Below are 21609 nucleotides of genomic sequence, written 5' to 3'. Positions count from 1 at the left end.
GCGCTGCCGGGCGTCCCGGCGGGCGGTGCGGGCGGAAGGGGCGGGCAGCGCCGGGCTGTGGGGCCGCATGGGCGGCGTGTGGGGCCGCGCTGCCCGCCTCGGCTTCCCCGCAGCCTCCCGGGCGGCAGCTCCGAGCCGCGGCCGGCAGCGGGGGCTGTGCTGGGCGGCGGCGGCCCGGCCGGGCCCGCTGCTGCTGGTGGCGGCGGCGGCGGCGCTGCCCCGGGTCTGGGCGCCTCCCTTCCTGCGCGCCGGGGCGGGGCGCGGCTCCTGGTGCTGCCCCGCTGGAGCCCGATCCGCTGCCGAGCTGTGCGGGGAGCGCCCCGCAGCCATGCCCGCCGCCGGTCCTGCCGCCAGCCCCGGGGAGCCGCAGGCGCCTGCGGCTGCCGAGCCGCTCCGCAGAGGCCGCAGGAGGAAGGCGAAGGTGGGAAAGGGAGGGAAGGAGGGAGCGGGGCTGCCCGCACGTGGCGCCCCGGGCGGCCATTTTGTGCCCCCCGCGCTGAGGGGGGCGCTGAGGGGGGCTCATGGAGGGCGCTGAGGGGACGCCTCGGGCGGCTGACGGCTGCTTTGTGTCCTCAGGGGGAGAGCGCGGAGAAGAAGCCGAAGCGCCGGGAGAAGCTGAAGCGCCGCGGCCAGGCTGAGGGCGACCAGGCGCAGCCTGAGGAGAGCGGGCTGGGCGATGGCGACCTGCAGCCGCCCCTGCACAAGAAGGCGAAGAAGCGGCTGAAAAGCAGCGATGGGGCTGAGGAGAGCGGCACCGTGGGGCTGGGCAAGCCTTCCTCGGCTCTGAGGGATGGCGAGGCTGCCCAGAGCGTGGCCAACGACGAGGTGGATGGAGACCACGACGGCGACTCCGAGGTAGCAACTGCCCGCAGAGCCCCTGTCTCGCCTAGTTGGTGTCCTGGTGGTAACGAGTTGGCTTAACAACGTGCTGGGCGCCATGTGGAGACGTGGTGTGTGAGGCCCGTAGGAGCATTTGGCTGCTGCCGTAGGTAGCGTTAGGTGCTGCTCTCCTTAGACTCAGAGCAGCAGCTTTGGGGAGCCCCTAGCACGAGGCACCTGGCTGTGGTGGGTGAGTCAGGCACAGCAGCACATGGAGCAGCATGTGGCAGCTGTCTGCGTGTCCTGCCTTCCTCCTCCTGGCAAATGCTAAACTGTCTGGAGTGTCCGGCAGCGGAGGAGGCTGGCTAGCAGGAAGCAGCTTGCATGTATTGGCTTGTCTTCCCATAGCAATTCATTCCGTGTCCGACAGCACGAGGGTTTCTTCCTGATTGCACAAGCAGATCCCATCTGAGAAACGTGCACTGCTTTGTGCTCTGATGGCACTTTCTCTGTGGAAGGCTCTGCGAAGAAGTATTTGGCAGGGAGTCTGGAAAGGACGGTTACTTAATTCCCTCTCCTTGAGATCTCCTTGCCCAAATTTGGGACATCTGGAGCCCCTGGGTCCTGTACACACGTGTGAGTGGGCACTGCAGCTTGCCAGCCTCTGTCTCGGTCCTTCCACGTGTAATTTTCTCTCGAGTGTTTAAGATGGAAATGTTAATCCAGGGTGCTGTTTGTACATGGGTATAATGATGTCATTCCTCAGATCTTTGAAGCAGAAAACTGAATAATGACTTCTAGCTAATTATCTAATGGCATGCAGATTTAAGAAGCTATTTGTGTAGTGTACCAAGGAGATTTGGTTTGCTCAGAAATTTCTGCTTAACGTGGTAAATTCTGATACCAAATATATTTTGCTCACAACAAGTTTCCTGATTATTATTTCAGTGGAGCCAGTTGAGAGTGATAGCAAGTAGTTTCTGTTTTGTGACATGCTGAGCATAACTGTATGATGTGATGGGTCACAGATACATGGAAGGAGTGTTTGTTCCCATTCTTTTGCCACGGGACTTTAAAATATGGTGCAGGTATATCTGAGTTAGGGATGAGGTGACGTTATAGATGGTTTTAAACATGTTGCAGGTAACAAGCAGAGAGATTTGGTAGCACAGAGTTTGTGCTGATTTAAAAACACTATTTGCTTGTATGAATTCCTTGTACCCTGTGACTGCTGCAACCTGTGTCACCTTGCCTTCTAATTCAGGGTGGCTGGATTCGAGTTGCCTGCTTTACAGTGATGACATTTTTGTTTGTGAAGTACCTGCATTTCAAAGCCTTTCTTTTCTTTTAATTAGAAAGGAGGTAGCTGCTACAACTGTGCCAATAAAGCAAATAGACAGCTTTTCTTGTGTGGATATGTGGGTTATGCTATTTGATCCTACTTCAGGACTAATAAGTTTTCTTTTATCCTTTTAGGAGCTGACAGAGGAAGCAAGAGAAGGTGCTTTCTCCAATTTTCCGCTCTCCAAAAACACCATCAACCTTCTCAAAGGTTAGTTAACGTGGCAAAATAAATTTCTGTAAGTGTTTGTTGGGATTGTGCTCTGATATCCTTAAGAGCAGAGATTGAAACCTAAATCGTCCTGCATTTATTATGCAGTAAGGATACGCACCCCAGCAGTCACTGTAGGTTCAAAGAACCTGCTGTTAGTAGTCTGATAAAGTTCTTTTGGTTCAATTTCAAGTGTACTTATTTCAAGATAGAATTGTTCTTTGACAGCGTGGTTACTACTGCGTGTATATTTTATAGACAGTGTTTTTTTTTCTTATTAGCATCATTTGATTTTCAGTGTGTCTTCAATGCTCCTATCTGTTTTCTGTAATATCACTTCTTAAATAAGCGTAGTGCAGTTTTGTATATGAGGGCCTTTCGGCTTCTGTGGAAAGATTGTCTCTGATTGTCCTCATACTTTGGGGCGTTTTCATCTCTCCTTTAGATTAGCTTTCTTGTTAAAGTAAGAGCTGTAGAATTCTTACTTTTCTCTGGGAAGTTGTATAGTTCTTGTTCCCCAGACAAAATTATTGCTGTTGCCTTACATTTTCCTTAGAAACGTCACTGGGGTGCATTGTTTTGCTTCCATTCTGCAAAATGTCTCTGAATTTTCAGAATGTTTTCTTAAAACAAACAGCTTCATCTTGTCCCCTGCCTTCAAAGCCAAGCTACAACAAAATCTTGGTCTGTATCAAAAAAAAAAAAAAAAAAACCACATATATTTTTCCCTTGATGTCTTGCACCAGTGTTGCAAAGAAGGCTTATTTCATTGCGACTGCTCACCTTTGCATTTGGGGGTGGAATACTTGATCTAGAGTAAGAGTGAAAACCAACAGGTGTGTGTGTATTTCTTCTAAGTTGGTACCTCCTGTGGCGTGCAGGATTTGGCAGGATGTGTCTCACATACTCAGGCTAGTTCTGTGTGAGGGCTCCTAATTGTTAGTCCAGTTTGCAGCAGATTCAGCAGCATTTAACCAAATCTCTTTGGATTACCTTGCAGCTCGAGGTGTAACGTACCTGTTCCCTGTGCAAGCGAAGACTTTTCAGCCCATATATGACGGCAAAGACCTAATTGCTCAAGCTCGGACGGGAACCGGGAAAACCTTTTCTTTTGCTATTCCGCTGATTGAAAAACTTCAGAGCGTCACACAAGATGAGAGAAGAGGACGTTCACCAAAAGTAACTTACCACTTAAGGGTTAACACCAAAACCTTTGAGTAGGGCAGATTTCAAAAGCATTTTGTAAATGCTTTGTGGACTTGTTTTTCCTTTTTTTGTGTTCCTAATACTGAACACTTTCCTCAGACCAGGAGCTACAGTGTGGCTGAGGTTTTGTAGCATCTCGGTGATAAAACGTTTCATATTTGAGGTTCCTTATGATGTCCAGACTCCTGTCCTCAGGAATTTGGCGTGTGGCTTTGGGGTTCAGTCCCCTGCCCCTGTAGCAGTTGTGTCAGCTGGACTCTTCAGAACTCAGTGAGGTTTTCTTACTGTAAGTTTGATGGTGCTAATTTTATTTTTCCCCCATGTTTGGAGATGCAACTGAATGGATTCAAGGGCTACTTACATTTTTACTTGAGCATGATATTTAATCTATAACCAGGTATCTGTAATCAGATACCCTATTCCCACACAGATAAGATGTGTGCATTTATCTCGTGACTGAAAAGCTGTGACAGTCTACAGATCCGTTGCCTGTTTCATCCTTCTTTATTTTAAAGATGACGGTGATGTAAGATTTGAAATACTATTGCCTGAAAGATTTCTAGGAATGAAATCATTTATCACTTTGTTCTTGAAAGGTAATGGAGGAGGGCAGGTAGATGGAGAAGGAGGGTACATGGCTGGAGTATTTCATGCTGTGTATCATGTCAGATCTTACTACGCCAAATTGTTCAGTGACTGTTTTTGTCCTTTCACATTGAACTGTGCCTTCGTTGCCTTCAGTAATGTTACTGAAGTGTCTGTTTTATCTGGTGTTAAGAAAAAAAAATCACCATTCTACATCTTAGTTATCTTGTAATGCTTTCCCTTGTTTCTTCTTGCTGGTGTTGAGGCTGTCATGTGCAGTTCCAGGTGGCAGGAAATGTTACTGGGGTGTTAGGGAGCTGTGGCACCTCTGCCACAAGTGTAGCATAAAAACAGGGTTACAAAATGACAAGAATTGGAGAGCAGCAGGCAAAAAATCAGAGCAGTTCTGTAGCGCGGCTTCCCTGTCCAACATGAAGTAAATCCTGTTCTCTTTGCATCCTCTCCCAAGCACAGCTACATTTTTGTCTTTTCTTTCTCTTTCCAGGTGTTGGTTCTTGTCCCAACAAGGGAACTGGCCATTCAGGTAGCCAGAGACTTCAAGAATCTCACAAAAAAACTGTCAGTGGCTTGTTTTTATGGAGGAACTCCATATAAAGCACAGTGTAAGTAAACACTAAAACTCATGGATGGGAGTTGTCTTCCTCCAAATGTATTTCATGAGTAAAACTGGCTTTTTTCCCTGTCAGAGTTTCACTTCAGGCAGCTATGACATTACGTTCAAAGGAATTACACAGGCTGAGTTGAATTATTTCCAATAAATTGTCATTAAAAAAAAAGGAAAGATTATAGGACTGCAAGTGTCTGATCCTCCTGATTGCTTCTTTATTGTGGGTTTGTGTATGTTGTAAGTGGACATACGCTGGGACTGGATGACTGTCCAACGACTGTATGTGCAGGTGGCTCCATAAATTTCCACAGAAGTGGCTGAAAGAAAGAAATAAATTAGCTAAAAAAAATCAAGCTTTTTTTTCTGTGATAAAGCTATGGAGGTTTCTAATGCCATCACATGGCAATAATGCCGCAGTGCTTTTATGCAGAGACAAAAGCTGCAGGAAAGTGCAGCTTCTTGGTTCTAAGGTTAGAAGTTTTGCTGTGTACTGGTTGTTTTTTCAGATTTTTTTTCCTCTGTAATCTGACACAGTTGTTGTTTTTGTTTCTTTTCTTGCAGTTGATCTCCTTAAAATTGGCATTGATATTCTAGTGGGAACTCCTGGGCGGATCAACGACCACATTCAGAATAGCAAGCTGGACCTTTCCAACGTGAAGCATGTTGTTTTAGATGAAGTCGATCACATGTTAGACATGGGCTTTGCCGAGCAAGTAGAAGAAATCTTAGGATTTGCTTATAAAAAAGGTAAATGCAGATATTAGGAAAAAAATAGGGGGCAATGCAGAAAACACAGTTATACTATCCTCAAAACTGGTGGTGCTCCCTGGGTTGAATCCTTTGTGTGATGCTAGTATAAAAGCCCAGAGAAAAGGATAGGATTCAGAGCAAGGTGTCAGATGGCTGATGGGCTGGAATGGCATGTTTGGAAGGAGAAGAGGGGGAAAAAAGGGAGGAGGAGGGCAAAAGAGCAGAAAAAAACCCCTAAACACTATTTTTTTAGGTTTTAGGAAAAGCCCTAATGATCCTCATTCTGAAAAAGATGACTGGGTTTAGGGTTAGTTGATCCTTGTACAAGTAATATTTGTACAAGTAATCTTCTAGAAAAGGAAATCTGTATAGGTTTTATAAGAGAGAGAATTGAATTGAGAGAATTCAATTGATTTTTTTAAATCAGACCTCAAGTTTGAGTCCGTTGTGATGTCTGAAATTGGTGGTCTTTCCTGCCAGGTTCTGAGAACAACCCTCAGACGCTGCTGTTTTCTGCAACTTGTCCGCACTGGGTGTACGATGTTGCAAAGAAATACATGAAAGGTGAATATGAACAGATCGACCTGATTGGCAAGAAGACCCAGAGGACTGCCACCACTGTGGAAGTGAGTGAGTCTGGTGCAGAGCGGTATGGTGCTGAGAGCATGTGGCCTGGGTGAGATGGGTTCTGCAGTGACTTTCCAAAGTGGAAAGTGGGGGTGTGGAATGACTTTTCCCTTGATTGACACGTGAATTTTTAAAGCAAAGATTTCACTTAGGGCCTGTAGTTGGCAATTGAAAAAATAAAGTACAAACATACTACAATTGAATTAATTGTGTCTGCATCTTTCCCAAACAGCACTTGGCTATACAGTGTCGCTCATCTCAGAGAGCAGAAGTTCTCGGGGATATCATTCAAGTCTACAGTGGGAGCCGTGGGCGAACTATCATCTTCTGTGAGACCAAAAAGGAGGCAAACGAGTTGGCTTTGAATTCTTCTCTCAAGCAGGTACTGGGGTCAATAGAAAAGCAGCAGTTACAGATACTCGGGGGTTGAACGTCCTGATAGAAATATGAGGTTGGAACCATGTGGATGGAGTTGTTTTTGGGTGTGTTTTTAAGATGTCTGAAATCCATGTCTAAAAGTAGAGCTGTGCATTTAAAATACGCTTGTGGCTGTTATTATGTGATTATTACTGTGGCTTTAAAATCATGCAAGACCAGATCAATGGAAAATACGCAGCTAGTGCTGAACAACCAGGAAATACTGTCTCTCTTCCCAGTGGTGGGAAGGCATGTTTTGCCCAGTATTTGAAAAATGTCACATACAAAGTATCTCTGGATGTTGCAGACTACACTTCCTCATCAAATGACATCTTAACGGTTTGTGTCACTGACAGGATGCCCAGTCATTGCATGGTGACATTCCACAGAAACAGAGGGAAGTTACCTTAAAGGGATTTAGAAACGGTGTGTTTGAAGTTCTGATTGCAACCAATGTAGCTGCCCGTGGTTTGGATATTCCTGAAGTTGACCTGGTTATACAGTGCTCACCACCAAAAGTAAGTCATTAGGGGAAAAAGAAAGTGTCTGTTTGTTTGTTTGTTTGTTTATTTGTTTTTGTGGCAGAATAGTTGGGAGTTCCTTATTTTGCCATGTGTATTTTCTGATTCACCAATGAAGTGGATTTTTTTACATGCAGCCCTAGAATTTTCTAGTTAAGCTTTTATATTTGAGCTCTGATTAAAGTAAAAGCTAGGCTTTTCTGTTACTCCGCTAAGTCTTACAGTAGCTTTTGACATTGTTTAGGTATTTCTGAATCCTTTCTGAACACCTTTAGATGGAGTTTGTAACAATACTAAAATACTCCTGTAGCCTTTTTCTTTTGAAACTCCATTGGAGCTTTTTACTTTTAAAAATGTGTATCAATAGCATTTGTTAAACCCAAAGTATTACATCTCCAGTGGTTAGTGTGTAGTTACAAGTTTGGGTATAGAAATGTATCATTCCTTAGGCTTCTGAATTAAAATTTAGCTTCCACTTCTCCTCTTACATTGTATAAATATCAATGGTTTAAATTACACAAATTTTTTTCACGTTAATCTGAATTTTTGAAGGATGTTGATTCCTACATCCATCGCTCTGGACGCACAGGTCGAGCTGGCCGGACTGGGATCTGTATTTGTTTCTATCAGAGAAGAGAAGAAGACTTGCTGAAACAGGTTGAGCAGAAAGCGGTGAGTTCTGCTTTGGACTTCTTAATGAAATGATTCAGGTCCTAAGAAGACAGTGGTACTCTTGGACTTTGTAACCACGAGCTGCTGAGGGCTGCATGAGGTCAGCATGGGAGTGGGTAGGCCTAAAATGCTGATATTTGTTAAGTGTTGGTAAATCGTTTTTTATCAGCTTATTCTAATGTCTCATGAGTTTTTCCATGCTGGCAGTACTCTTGTTACTGGCAGGAGGCAGACTGTGGCCGAATACATGAATGAGGCCATGCCTTTTGTTACAATCTGCTTGTAAACTGGTGGAAAGTAGCTCCAAATTAACCAAGGCAGTGACTTCCAATCTTTATTCTAGCTTGAGCTATACCTTCTTTTAAGTAAAGACTGTTGGGGCTATAAACAACAAATGAAAGAGGTCCTAGTAATGTGACTCAGGTAGGGTTGAACCTGTGGAGTGCTGAAAATACCTTTAACTGCAATTTGTTTTCTTGATTTCAGGGGATTACGTTTAAGCGGATAGGTGTTCCCTCTGCTACAGATATAATCAAAGCATCAAGTAATGATGCCAAAAAGTAAGTTTTTCTCTCTGTTCTTAAAAGACATCTAGAGTTCATGCCAGCAGTAATGCTGTTAGCACAATTTTAAAGAACAGACATGTATGTGAGCGTCTTTCCCTGTGCAGTAAAAGTCAGCTGCTTGCATGTGGACACTGACTAGTTTTCTTAAGATGATATCAGTAAACCTGTGTGCTTGAATGTCAGCCTTTTCATAGAACATAATCTGTTAAATCCTTGCTGAGATTGACCTGTGTTTAGAACATCAGTAATCTATCAAAGGCAGAACAAGAAATTACTGTCATGTGGGGAAACTGGTTTTGTCTGCTCAGATGGTATACGGTAGCAGTGTTTAAAGAGAATATTTTGTAAAATGAAGAATTCCACTACAGTAGTGAGTGTGTTGTAGCCCCATCCTGTGTTTTTCTGTCATTTTATTGCCAAGGGTTGTTATGCTTTTTATTCCATGCAGCTCTGTTTACACTTGCTGCCCAGTTGGTGGAAATTGCGTTGACAGATTTTTGTCATTAGTGAGATGATTGGCATGGTGTTGGGCTTACCTTGTACTGAAAAGCGGTGGGAAGTGCTGGTGTACCAAAAACAGCATTAGAGAAGTAACTGTTCTCAGTTTCTCAGCTTATTCTTATTCCTTCTCCCAGAACTAACCAATTTGATCAGCTTTCCCTGGGAGCAGAAGGTGCCTTGCTCCAGCCCAGCAGTGGTATTTTAGTGGCTTGTTCCCCTTGTGAAGTAAACACAAGGGATCTTCGGATCTGCTAGCAACACTTTCTGAAACTTTCCTTGCTGTTTTTATCAACGCTCTAGGTGTATAGAGGCCATTCCTCCTTTTGCAATAGACTACTTCAGACAGTCGGCTCGAGAGCTTATAGCGGAAAAAGGAGCGGTTGATGCCCTGGCAGCAGCTCTGGCCCACATTTGTGGAGCATCCTCCATACAGCAGCGCTCCTTTCTCAACTCAACTGCGGTAAATAGCATTATACCTGCATTAATAAGAGTGGATAAACAAATCACTTGAGTCCAGTGCAACTGTGGCATTTTCCCTTAAGGCTCTTTCAGTAGGGTTTCTTACAGCTGTTACCTCCTTCTGGTTTGTTTCTTGTTCCTTAACTGAACTCAGTTCTTACTTGCAGAGTAAGATGAGAGAAACTTGAGATCATTTAGTAAATTTTCATGTAATGAGACCTAAAAGAATTGCTCTAGAGATCCAAGTAACAGAAGACTTTGATACTATAAAAGAACTTAATGAAATTTCACAAGCGGATAGGTTGGTTCTTGCTGTTGTTGTTTTCCTTTCTCAGGGAGCATCTTGCATTTCTGCATATTTCAAGCAGGTCTAACATGCAATTAATTACCTGATTTCAAAGAAATCCTGGCAGGTGAAAAGTACAGTCCTTCTTTTTCCTGATGCATCTGGGGAGAACTTGGCACAGTTTATTGTGTAGTAATACAGTTTTGGAAATAGCATGTGACTGGACTGTACTTCTTGTATCATTTTTTTTATCCCCTTTGCAGCTGTAACTTTATTTATTGAATAAACATCTCTGTTTCTGGCTAAAATACAGAAATGCTATTGGCTTTTCATATCAATGGGCACTCCTAGGTAAAATGTATACCTTTAGCGTAAGAGGCTTTTAGTTGCTTTACTTCTGGGAAGCTGGTCCCTTAGGATTCTCTTAGGGTCTTGCATTGTTCGTTATGGTTAGTCCAACGAAATGTATTTGCAAATGTCTTTCTCTGTTTGTTTCTTCTGAAGGGCTATGTGACCATGGTGTTAAAGTGCTCGATAGAAATGCGTTCCATGAGTTACGCCTGGAAAGGACTAAAAGAACAGCTTGGTGAAGAGATAGATGACAAAATATCTGCAATGCGCTTCCTTAAGGGGAAGATGGTAGGTTATAACCCATCCTTTGGGAAGGAGGGATGGCGGTGTGGTCCACGTGCGTGTCTGTGCATATGGCCAGTTTCTACAGGGGTTGGGACAGGAGTTCTGAAGTACCAGTATAGAAATGTTCATATCTCAGTTGCGTGTGCTGCCTGTCTGGAGTTTTATTGTCTTGGTTATGTTTCTGGAAAGCAAGTGCCTATTTTTGTTTTTTGATTATTTTTTTCTCCTATAGGGGGTGTGCTTTGATATCCCTGTTAACGAACTGAATCAAATACAGGTAAGTTGTTTTTGGAACCTTCGGGGGGATAAATGAAGTTAAATGTTTGGTGATTGTCATACATCAGATTGAATACTGGGTGGTTTGGGGAGATCAGGTTTGTGATTTAATAAGGACATTGCATGGAGAGATTACAATGAGAGAATACTCATTTCAGTGCTCATCCTATAAGCTGATTTTCATTAAACATAGTTGTATGTTTTTGGCTGCTCTGGGTTTTGATCTCTCTGGTGGAGAGTAGCAGCACTTAAAAGAGTTTTCTGTGGACTTCAGTTCGTTTTGTCCCTCGGTTCCTCTGCATGGCGGTGATTTGGGAAGGAGATGATGTGGGAAGGCTGTGGTTGATGCTGATCCCTGTGGGGCTCTGCCGAGCTGTTTTGTCATGGCTGGGTCTTGCTGGGAGGTGCTGGTGCATTTGGTGCTGCTGTTAGCCATCGGTAGAGCTTAGGGATGTGGTTTAGTGGGGACTGTTAGCATTAGGTCAGAGGTTGGACTTGATCTTGAGGTCTCTTCCAACCTAGAAATTCTGTGATTCTGTGTGATTCTGGGCACGGCATGGGGCTGGAAGGGGCCGCCGTGACGTGGGGCTGCTCTGTTTGCAGGAGCGGTGGCAGGACACCCGGCGCTGGCAGCTGGCGGTGGCGAAGGAGCTGCCCGAGCTGGAGGAGCAGCCCCAGGAGGCGAGCCGGGGACCCTCCAGGTTTGGGGACGGCGGCTTCAGGCGCAACGGCAAGTTTAACGGCGGGAGCTGGGGACGGCGCTTCAACAAGTCCTCCGTTTAACCTCTACCACAGCTACGGGACTGAGCTGGTTTTTACCAAAAAAAAATAAAAAGTTAAAAAAAATATATATAATAATACTAAACGGGGCGCTCCTGCGTGTGTTTCCTGAGGGCGGTCGTGGCGCCGCCTCCTGTCAGCGCGGCGGGGCTGAGGCGGCGGCCGCCATCTTAGGGGGCGGAGGGAGGGGCCGGGGCTGAGGCGGCGCGGGGCTGACGCGGGCGGGCGGCGGGGCCGCAAGATGGCGGCGGCGGGAGACTGGTGGGCCGAGGCCTGCGACAAGTTCCGCAGCGCCCGCACCCTGTCGGCCGTGGAGTCGCGCAAGGACCCGGAGAGCGAGCCCTACCGCTCCAAGTACAGCGCCCGGGCGCTGCTGCAGGAGGTGAAGCAGCAGCTGAGCGCCGCCGAGGAGGGAGGCGAGGCGCGGCTGCTGGCCGTGAGGCGCGCCGTGCTGGAGTACGAGCTGGGCGTCAACCACACCGACACCGAGGAGCTGTCGGCCGGCGAGGAGCACCTGCAGCGCTGCACGCAGCTCCTGCAGCCGCACCGCCTCTCCCCGGACTGCGTCTCCCTCTACATCCAGGCCCAGGTGGGCAGGGGGCCCGGAGGGGGCCCTGAGGGGCTCTGGGTGCTGTGAGCTCGGCGGAGGGGCGCTGGGAGGGAGCTGCTCCTCTCCAGCCCCTTCGCTTCTCGCCCAAAAGAGCGGTTCCTCAGGGGTGTGGAGGTGTGCTGCTTGCTTTGGAGCATTAGCAGTGTGTTCTCTGGATATAAACCAGGCGTTGGTAAAGCAGCCTCCTCCTTCAGACAGGGAAGCAGGGATTCATAAGGAATTCGCAAGAATAGTAGAAGATTTCAGTGTGTCCAGACCTTAACTGTTACTCCTTAACCCTCACTTGCTGTCAAAGGCGAGTTGGGGGATGCTTTTATTTATGCGGTATCCTGAAAAGGTAAATTATTCTTAAAATTACTTATTGTTCACTTTTCAGCATTGCCTGTTATCTCTTAATCTACTATATTTTATTCAAGACAAGTAAACACCATCTTGAGAGTCTAGAAGTAATAACATTCACTCCCTAAAACTGAAGTAGATAATACTGTTAACAAAATCTCTGTCCAACAGCAGACAGGGCTGCCATCACCTGCCACCCAGTGCAAGGTGTGCAGCCATGAGCACTGCTGCTAAATGAGCGTGCCCTCAGCTTTCCATCCCAAGCGCTGTAAAAGACTTGAGTATTTAAATTAAAAACCACAAAGCCACCAAACCTGAGTATGAACACAGTAGTAGTCACCGTGGCTGTAATTCTACATCAACGTGTTCTAGGGACTGCAAATTATGTTGTCACTGCACTTGTGCTGTTTGGAGGGGAGGCACATTCCTTTTTCCTGCTGGGCCTGTTCCTGTAGTCCTACCTGTAATTTCTGACCTTTTACGTAAGGATATATTTGGCGACTTTTGTCTCATTAAATTTGGTCAGTTCCACTGCTCAGCGGTGGGTAAAATGTTTCTGTTCATAAACATCATGCTACGTGGTGCTTTCTTTTAAAAATAATAAAAGGAATGGAAATGAAAGGGCCACAAGGCTGGCATACAACTATGCATAGTAGCTTTTTTGAAGGTCTTTTTTTTAATCTTACTCGATTTTGTAATAACACTGGCTAGGAATTAAATTAGCACAGTAGACATTGATCACTATTAATACCTTTGTCTTATTTTTGTAAAAGGTAGGTTCACAGCTGCAGTAACACGTTAGTTACTATGTACTTTCCTGTAATATAAATCTAAAGGTTGTAATCCATAGCTTTTACATTTTAGTAGTTCCTTTCATCTCTTCTTGTAGTCAAAATGTACAAGCATTCATTCCTAGCATTTTTTTCCCTGTTAAATTTTTCCACAAAGTTGTGATGACAAATACCTAATATGATAGCGAATGATTTAAAACATGCTTGAATCAGATGTAGAGCATGCTGTGTTGAAAAAACTTTATTTGAACACACCAGTCCTAATTTAGGAGAGCAACACAGAAAGTTACACTTTGTGAGATGACGTTTGTATGTATTTGCCCCTGTGGGAACCTTTCTCTTTGAGCAACTTGTGATAAGATGGGTTGCCTTTTGAAATGTATGATTTTAAAATACATATATGGGGATGAAGACTGATAAGTTAGTTGGATAAAATGTGTGATGTAATTGGAAAATAACTATTTTGTTCTTCCTTGTAAATGCAGAACAATCTAGGTATCCTGTGGTCTGAAAGGGATGAAATTAAAACTGCACAAACTTACCTGGAATCTGCCGAAGCCTTGTATAATCAATACATGAAAGAGGTACTGTATTTATTAATATTCTGTCAGGTCTTACTTTTGTGCATCACTTACAGTTTCATTGGTCTTGGAAAAAACATACAATGGAACTTGAGTTTCTGAGCTTCATACTCGCTGCTGTGATACTTTTGAGAAGTGGGATGGTTTGTGCTGCAAGCAGAGGAGGCTCACTTGCTAGTTTCAAAATGGGTTTACTCGGGAAAATAGTTTTGCTCAAAAAAAAAAAGTCCTTGATGAAAGGTCTTTGAGGTGATACTCCACATTGAAAACAAGTAGAACTTGGTTCCTAATTGAGATTGTCCTAATCTTGTTTTGGGAGCACTGTGAAATGTCAAACTTTCAGTCTGATAAGGGAAATAAAGTGTAATGTTTGCATGGCTTGGTCTGACCATGCACAATGTAATATTGCATAGAGGCAAGGAGTTTAGTTCATTTCAAAGAGGACAATCTTACAAACAGTTATACCCCTCTTGCATATTAAACAACCTTTTGAGTCATGGATTCTGCTGTATATCAACAAAGGCTCCCTTGTGCTATTGTTAGGTGCTTTGCAAAGCTGTTCCTACAGTGACTTGCCTCAGGGACGCAGAAGAGTTCCTGAGGGAGCTAAAAATATTTGTGAACTTAAAGGAGCAAGTATGCTGTGTTTCAGGCCAGACAGAAGTTAGATGCATTAAATTAGTTTTACATGAACATGGTTTACAGAATAAGTTATTCTGGAAATTTTAAGATGGGTTATTCTTTATGGGTTATTTCCTGCCACAGGACTGCCTTTGTAACCATGCTAGTGTACAGTTAGAAAAGAGGTAATGGATATAGGGAGTAAAAAACAACTTGTGTTACAAAGCCTGTCTGTTTTCCACCCTCTGAATCAGTTGGTTTAACTAGAGACACTGTACCTCTCTACAGATCCTCACTCTAATTAATTTCTGATGTTCATCAGTGATATACCCAGCCAAGTATGATGTTGTTAGCTTCCACAGCACCTCTAAAAGGTTGTGTCTTGCTCCAGTGGTTATGGTTTTGAATGGCTACTACCACATATTTCAGTGGATTAGATTCTTCTTGTATGAAGAAAATAATTACTTTGTACGTACCATAATATACATGAGGATTATGATGGAGCTTTTGGTTTAAAAAACAAAACAAAATGAAGTATTTCAGTAATAATTCACTCGTTTTCATTAATAAACTTGCATGTAGGTCGTGTCTTAGATCAAGATTTAGCATCTTCATCCTCCAAAAACATTGGCTGTTGTCTCATTTGTATGTTTGAGTAAACAGCCTCAGCAGCTTGTGAATAAAGGGAGTGATTGCAAAGTGGCAAGAGCAGCCTCTGCATCAGGTCTGCTGAGTGTTCTGCACATAATGTTCTCTGCGCTACTTCCTGCAGGATGTTTTCTTTTTACCGATTAGTGCTGCTGGGCAAACGAATATTTCACACTTGAAGACAAGCTTAGCATTAAACTGGTGCTTTAAAAACATGATGTAAAGCCATTATGTTATATAATCTAAAGACACCCATTTGTAGTCCTGTAAAAATACAGGGTGAGTATTTCTGGGGCAGGTAGCATGTGTTGTTTTGAAGTATGCAGGCAGAAATATTTTACAAGCTGAACACGGTGTACTTCTGTGTGAAATTGTGGTCTCAGATTTTTTGAATGATGTAGAATTGCTGCAGAAATGTGACATTCAGATAGCTGTAGATGCGTTCTGTGAAATTCTGTTGAATTTAGGATTGCAAAGTGATAAAGCAGTCTGCAGCCAGAAGAGGGAGCGCTGTGTCACAAAGTAGGAGAAATGTAGTTGACTGAATAGGTCATGTATTCCTGCAGGATGGAAATCCTCCCCTGGATCCCAGTGAACATTTCATGTCAGAAGAAGAAAAACTCACAGACCAAGAAAGATCAAAAAGGTGGGTGCCTAGCAGCATATTCGAATTTTTGTAATTTTTATTTTCTTACCTAGGAGGGTGTATTTAGGGAGTAGAAAATGATGAAATCTAAGGAGTTTCTTTTTTCAGATTTGAAAAAGCCTATACCCATACGCTGTATTATCTGGCCCAAATCTACCAACACCTAGAGATGACTGAGAAGGCTGCTCAGTATTGCCATACTACTCTGAAACGACAGCTTGAGTACTGTGGCTATTACCCCGTGGAATGGGCACTCAATGCTGCTACGCTGTCACAGTACTATCTCTCTAAGGTAATATAGTGTTTTTTCTGCTGTAATTATATCGTAAACGTGGCTAGCAAGTAAGGCTACTGTTTAAACAGCTGTTTGGAGCAGGGCTCCCTGTTAAATTAAAAGTGGCCTCTTATTAAACCATGGATTGTCTTCTGACATGACAGAGCTATTATTTTTTTCTGAAGAAGCCATAGTAGCCTTGTTTTTTTTCTGTGGCGTAGTGATGACAGCAGGGAAAACGGACAGGGCTGTAGACAAGAAAAGCTGTGTAGTTAATGAGCATATCAGCAGTGATGTGACATGATGCTTGTAAGTGAAATTTACTAGGTCATAATTGCTTACTCTTAAATTGTTCCTTCTAATTATATTGTTCATAGAGTCTGAAAACAAAGGCGTCTTAGGGCTGAGGTATTGCACATTGAATGTTCCATATAAATCATTATCCTTTGTATTTTGGCACGTGTTTAAGAACTGAGCCTATGTGAACATTAAAGCTAACTGTAAGATGATAACTGTTACTTCCACACATCTGTCTGGACTCTAAACAATCAGTTCTGTTAGGAAATGCTTCCATTTTGGTTAGGAATGTTGAAGTTCCAGACTACTCAGGTGCTTTTTCCTGATCCTTAAAAACTTCTGCCATACATTAACCAGTTAATGCTCATTTGAAGAGTAACTTGCCACTTCCATGTGGTTTTGATGCATTGACAAGAGTAATCATAAAACAAGGCACATAGAAGTAAAGGAGTCTAAATCTGACTTTAATGTATTGACTTGTTTGTCCAGCTCCTTTTGACTAACGCCATCTGATACAGTCTTCACCAGAAGATGTCAGGAAGTGATAGTAGCATAGATCAGAGCAGTCTGAAAACGTTCACAATCTAATATAAAAAAAAAGAATATTAAAAGAGTGGCTTGCATTTATGGCTGTGGTAGACAGAAAATAGTTAGAAAATACTGCATTCAGTAGTACGTGTGGAAAAATTCTTTTCTTCCAGGATCCAGGGGAATATTCTTGAGAGCCTCTCAGTTCTGTAATTTGCTTTGTACTCCTGTCTCCGTGCTGCCCGAGGTGAGGGGTCTAGTCAAGCTGAGAGCAGTGCTTGTGTTGCTTGTTCCAGTGACAAACGCTGCCGTTTCTGTTTCTCTCAGCAATGCTTCATGGAGTCCCGACATTGTTTAGCAGCAGCCAGTGTCATCTTTAGTCAAGCTGGCCAGGTGCCATCTGCTGAAGACAGTAAGTTCGTACAAGTGTTCAACAATAAAATACGGTGAATTATGCATCATTCATACAGGCATTAAAAGTGAAGCCTATAAATATGTATAAAACAGATCCCAGTGTTAATTTTCAAAAATCTCTTTTGTTAATGAACTGGAATGTCTCTGAAGAGCTGCTGCTACTGCAGCTTAAGATTAGCTATGAGTAAACCCTTTGAAAATAAAATTGAGTGCTTGTTGATGATGTTTCAGAAAGCATACCAGAAAGAGTTAGATAAGGTTTGCATTTACTGTAAAAGTGACAAAGATTAAAAACTGAAATTTAAAACAATATGCTTTCAATAGTGGCAGTTCACGCACTTGTTACTGTATGTGTGCTTAAAATCCAGCTTACCTTTGTTGTAAACCATCAGAGGAAGATGATTCAATGAACCAAAAGGAGTGCTTCCTGGGCATAGTTTTTGAAGGGGGAGGGAAACTGCAGCTCTTAAAAACCACAAATTGAGAAGGCATTTGTACTGCCTTTTGTTGCTGAATGCTGCAGCCTCATTAATGGCTATTTTTGAAGTTGTAGATATCATCCTTATTGTTTGGGGTATTTATGTAAAGGAACAACTTCACTGTTAAGCACAAAGATCAATAAAAGACTTCTAAAGAACTGACCGCAATTTTAAGGACCTGTGGTTACGTGATAGCATCAGTACGCAACGTAAGTTGTCTGTTGTAGGATTATGCTTTGCTTATCTACAGCACAGCTTTTTCTGTTCCATGTCTTGGGCAAATGACAGCTTCAAAACAGAGCTTAACTGACGGAGTACTCACGGTAGTCCCAGCGTGAGTTCATAACTCTGACTTTAAACGGTGAATTATATTGTTTAACATCCAATGGTTTGAGCTGTTTAGAGCTCTAGCACTTGAATCCATCCATGTTGTTAATTCACATAAAGTATAACCTGAATAGACTCAAATGAATTTTATTTAATTGAAGTTCAGTGACAGTGCATTGATTTGTTTTTAGTATTTTTTCTTGCTCAAAAATACAGAATTGTATGCAGTTGCCTTTGAGGATGTACTTAAATGATGGTGTCCAAAGACTTTCAGTTTCAGGGGAACAGGGCTGTCAGAGCCGGGTTATGCTGATCTCTTAGGCCTGTAAAAACCCAGGGGTTTTCAAACTGCCTGTGTTATAAAATATTCAGTAGGTCTCAATCGGTGTTTACGGGCTTCTGTAGCTACCTGTCTGCACAGTTGTCAGAGTTCTTGGATATGGTCATTAAAGTAAAAAATGAGGTGATGTTTTCAGTAGGCATGTGGAAGCATACCAGCTGTTGACGGAGTTGTCACCTAACACAGTGAACATGTATCTGTCCAACAACGAAGAAAAAATAATTAACTACAAGTAATGTTTCCTTTGCATGTAGGATTTGGGATTATTACTGGAGTGCTCAGGTATTAAGGTTCTTCTGTGTTTATTTCCACTAACTAGATGAAAATGAGCAAGACCAGCAGGACCTTCGACAGAGAAAAGCTGAAATCGCGAGATGCTGGATTAAGTATTGCTTGAATCTTCTGCAGAGTGCTCGGAAATTACTTGAGGTAACTCCAAATCTGTTCTGTGGAATAGATTGCTAAAAAGAAAAAGTCTGTTTTGATGCTTGTAGCAGGAGTCAGTTCATAGTTGGTAGCAAATGATAAGCAATTGCCCAATGAATAATAAAATAGCTGTTTGAAATCTAGCAGGTATTTTGTAGCATGTTTTGGCTTTAATGCAGTACTTAGAAGTAAACATGGATGAGAGATCAGCTCGCTAACGTGATCAGTGTGCTGCTTGTACAGCATCTTCACCAATTCCTCTCCTCTCTTGAATTTGCTCATTGCTTGGTTTTGGCAGGTCAGTAAGAACATCCTCTTGATATGCAGCACTTTAGCCTGCTAAATGCTCTGCAGAAGCAGGGCCTTATGGCTTTACATTTATTGGTTTGACTACATTGTCACACAGAGTAGGGAGACTCAAATTGTTTTCGTCTTGTTTTTTTACAGAATCAAGATGGCAATCTATATTTTTGTTAGTGAATATAAGGTTTAATGTTTAAGTGTGTCTTCTCTTGTGTTTTGCTGCTAGCTAGTTTGTATTTGAAAGGTAACTCGTAAATAAAATGATCCAGTGTAAGCCTGCCTTTGTAAGGCACGTGCACTTTTAATTACTATGCTTTGTCTTTTCAGGATGACATTGGAGAGATGGATTCATTCAGGCAAATGCAACTTAAAGCCCAAAGGAAAAAACAGGAAGATGAGAACGAGAACGACAGGAAAAAAGCTGTCCTTTTTGGGACGAGCGATATATGTGACTCTGTCTTAGCCATGGAAGAGAAAGTGAGCAGCGTGTATCCGTTAGATTTTCAGGAAGCCAGGGAAATATTTCTAGTGGGTCAGAACTATGTTCAGGAAGCAAAAGAGTTCTTCCAGGTTGATGGTTATGTTACTGACCATATTGAGATTGTTCAGGATCACAGTGCGTTGTTTAAGGTCCTTGCTTTCTTCGAAGAAGACTATGAGAGACGCTGCAAAATGCACAAGCGTAGAATAGACATGCTGGAGCCGATATGCGCAGACTTGAACCCGCAGTACTACCTGCTGATCAGTAGGCAGCTGCAGTTTGAACTAGCCGAGACCTATTACGAGATGATGGATTTAAAGGTATCTATTGGTAACAGGTTAGAGGGGCTTGACTCCCACACGATAAAAAAAGTGAATTCCTTGGCTCAGTTAGCAATCAAGTATTACGAACTCTTCTTAGATTCTTTGAGGGACCCAGATAAGGTGTTTCCTGCAGAGCTCGACGAAGATGTTCTCCGCCCTGCAATGGTGGCTAAATTTCATATTGCACGGCTCTATAGTAAGCTTATTACTTCAGATAGCAAAAAGCAACTGGAAAATATGCAGACATCGTTAGAATATTACACGTTTCTGATAGACTATTGCGAGAAGCACCCAGATGCTGTCCGGGTTGTTGAGACTGAACTAGAGCTCAGTAAGGAGATGGTGGGCCTTCTTCCAACAAGAATGGAGAGGCTGAGAGCAAAACTGGGGCCATTTGTATAAATACTTGCCTTGAAGGAAAGGTGAACTATTAAAATGATCTCTGTCAAAACCAGTGCTGCCAGACAGTTTCTGTGCCGATTAATAAAACTGAGGTGCCCACGGTTTGGCAGTCCAACTAGAGCCTGCAGTAACACAACTTCCTGAAAAACAGAGCACTCCACTTTAGTAGCTCACCCACACTAATGGTCTAAACCTTAAATGTAAAGTGAATGTCCAGAGGATGCTTTGTATTGCTTGTACTGTATGTAAATATAAACCTCTTCTTCTATTTTTCCCTTTGAGATGCGGTCTAAATGTAGTGCTGCATAAGAATGGTTTCTTCGAAGAGAATCTGTTGCCCTGGGGAAAATTTTTGAAGAAACTTGAGGCACATTCTTCCATTTAGAAAACTTTCTCTCTCTTATAACCTTTGTCCCCAGAAAACCTTATCAGTATGAAAGGAACTCTATTTTCATTATTTATTTTATGTGTTGCTCAGTGTTTTCTTTCCCTCTTAATTAAAACCTAACAGATACGAGCTCAATAAATGGACTAGCTTCACTAATTTTTTTTTTGTTCAGAGTCCTTAGAATTCTGTTTTGTTTTGTCTTACTAAGATATGATACACGGTACAACTTCTACCAAAATAAATGCTTGTGAAAGTGTTTTCCCATGTGCCATCAATCAAAATACACGAGCATCTGAAGCGCCAGAATGACAAGCAAGAAAGCAGCAGACTTTCTTGCTCAAGGTGGGAGGAGATGCCCTGTTCTTTGTACAACTGTTTAAAAGTGGTTGGGTATAGAGGTGCCGTGGGATAGTGCTCCAAACACTGCTTCAAGGCCTGAGGTGCCATAAACAGCTCCTTGTGTAGGTCAGGAAGGTCAGAAGCTTTCTCAGCCAGTGCTGCAGGTAGGCACCTCTCCGAAGTTGCTGCAGATCCTCAGGAGCACTGATCAAATGTCTGATTTGATGCTGTGGATTGCCAATTGCTGCTAGAGCTGATTCTCATTAGGGACCTGCTGTTTTGGCCGTGTTCCTGGTCTTACACAAACTATCACCTTTGCCCTGTTCTGAATTAGCCCCCTATTTACTCCTTCATGGAAGACCAGGCTGTGTTTCTGCCCCAAAACACGCACTGAGCTTGCCTTTGTATTTCTTGTGTCTGTGGAAGGATTACAAGCCAGTGCTGTAGATAAAACATAGGCTGAGCACACGATCGAGCCGCATACATAGAACAGTTGGAGAGGTCAGCCAGCTCTGGGAAAGCGCAGTGACAAGGGTGTGCAGTAACGAGCCGCCACATGCGGGCAGCCTTATCGTTATCGAGCTGATGGGAAGACTTATACAGAAATGGAGGGCATTAAATGAGAACAGCCCAACAACGGGTTTCTTATGGAAACCTCAAGAAAACGAGAACATTTTTAACTGGAGAGGGGGTGAGGGAGGAGCGTATGCAAGCAAGAAAGTACATTGTGTGTGTGTGTGGTAAAAACCTCTCGTTTGCAGGCTGCTGCGC

At 43.2% G+C, this 21609-nt stretch overlaps 2 protein-coding genes across 2 annotated transcripts; both read left to right on the top strand.

Annotated features, from left to right (window-relative positions):
* Nucleotides 1-29: 29 nt before the first annotated feature.
* On the top strand, nucleotides 30-11366 carry LOC137859615 (nucleolar RNA helicase 2-like). The gene is made up of 15 exons (XM_068688887.1): nucleotides 30-421; nucleotides 577-855; nucleotides 2296-2371; nucleotides 3372-3550; nucleotides 4668-4785; nucleotides 5352-5537; nucleotides 6021-6166; nucleotides 6400-6549; nucleotides 6941-7102; nucleotides 7658-7777; nucleotides 8264-8337; nucleotides 9145-9304; nucleotides 10094-10228; nucleotides 10458-10502; nucleotides 11105-11366. Exons 1-15 carry the CDS (start codon nucleotides 68-70, stop codon nucleotides 11282-11284), a joined length of 2364 nt encoding a protein of 787 aa, XP_068544988.1. The 5' UTR covers nucleotides 30-67; the 3' UTR covers nucleotides 11285-11366.
* A 98-nt stretch (nucleotides 11367-11464) lies between these two features.
* On the top strand, nucleotides 11465-20757 carry KIFBP (kinesin family binding protein). The gene is made up of 7 exons (XM_068688888.1): nucleotides 11465-11870; nucleotides 13507-13605; nucleotides 15438-15517; nucleotides 15626-15809; nucleotides 16944-17028; nucleotides 18496-18605; nucleotides 19233-20757. Exons 1-7 carry the CDS (start codon nucleotides 11523-11525, stop codon nucleotides 20109-20111), a joined length of 1785 nt encoding a protein of 594 aa, XP_068544989.1. The 5' UTR covers nucleotides 11465-11522; the 3' UTR covers nucleotides 20112-20757.
* The last annotated feature ends 852 nt before the right edge of the window (nucleotides 20758-21609 follow it).

Source organism: Anas acuta, chromosome 7 (genome assembly GCF_963932015.1).
Source record: "Anas acuta chromosome 7, bAnaAcu1.1, whole genome shotgun sequence".
Taxonomy (NCBI): domain Eukaryota; kingdom Metazoa; phylum Chordata; class Aves; order Anseriformes; family Anatidae; genus Anas; species Anas acuta.
The sequence above is the reverse complement of the archived record's forward strand: the minus strand, read 5'-3'. Positions and strand labels throughout refer to the sequence as shown.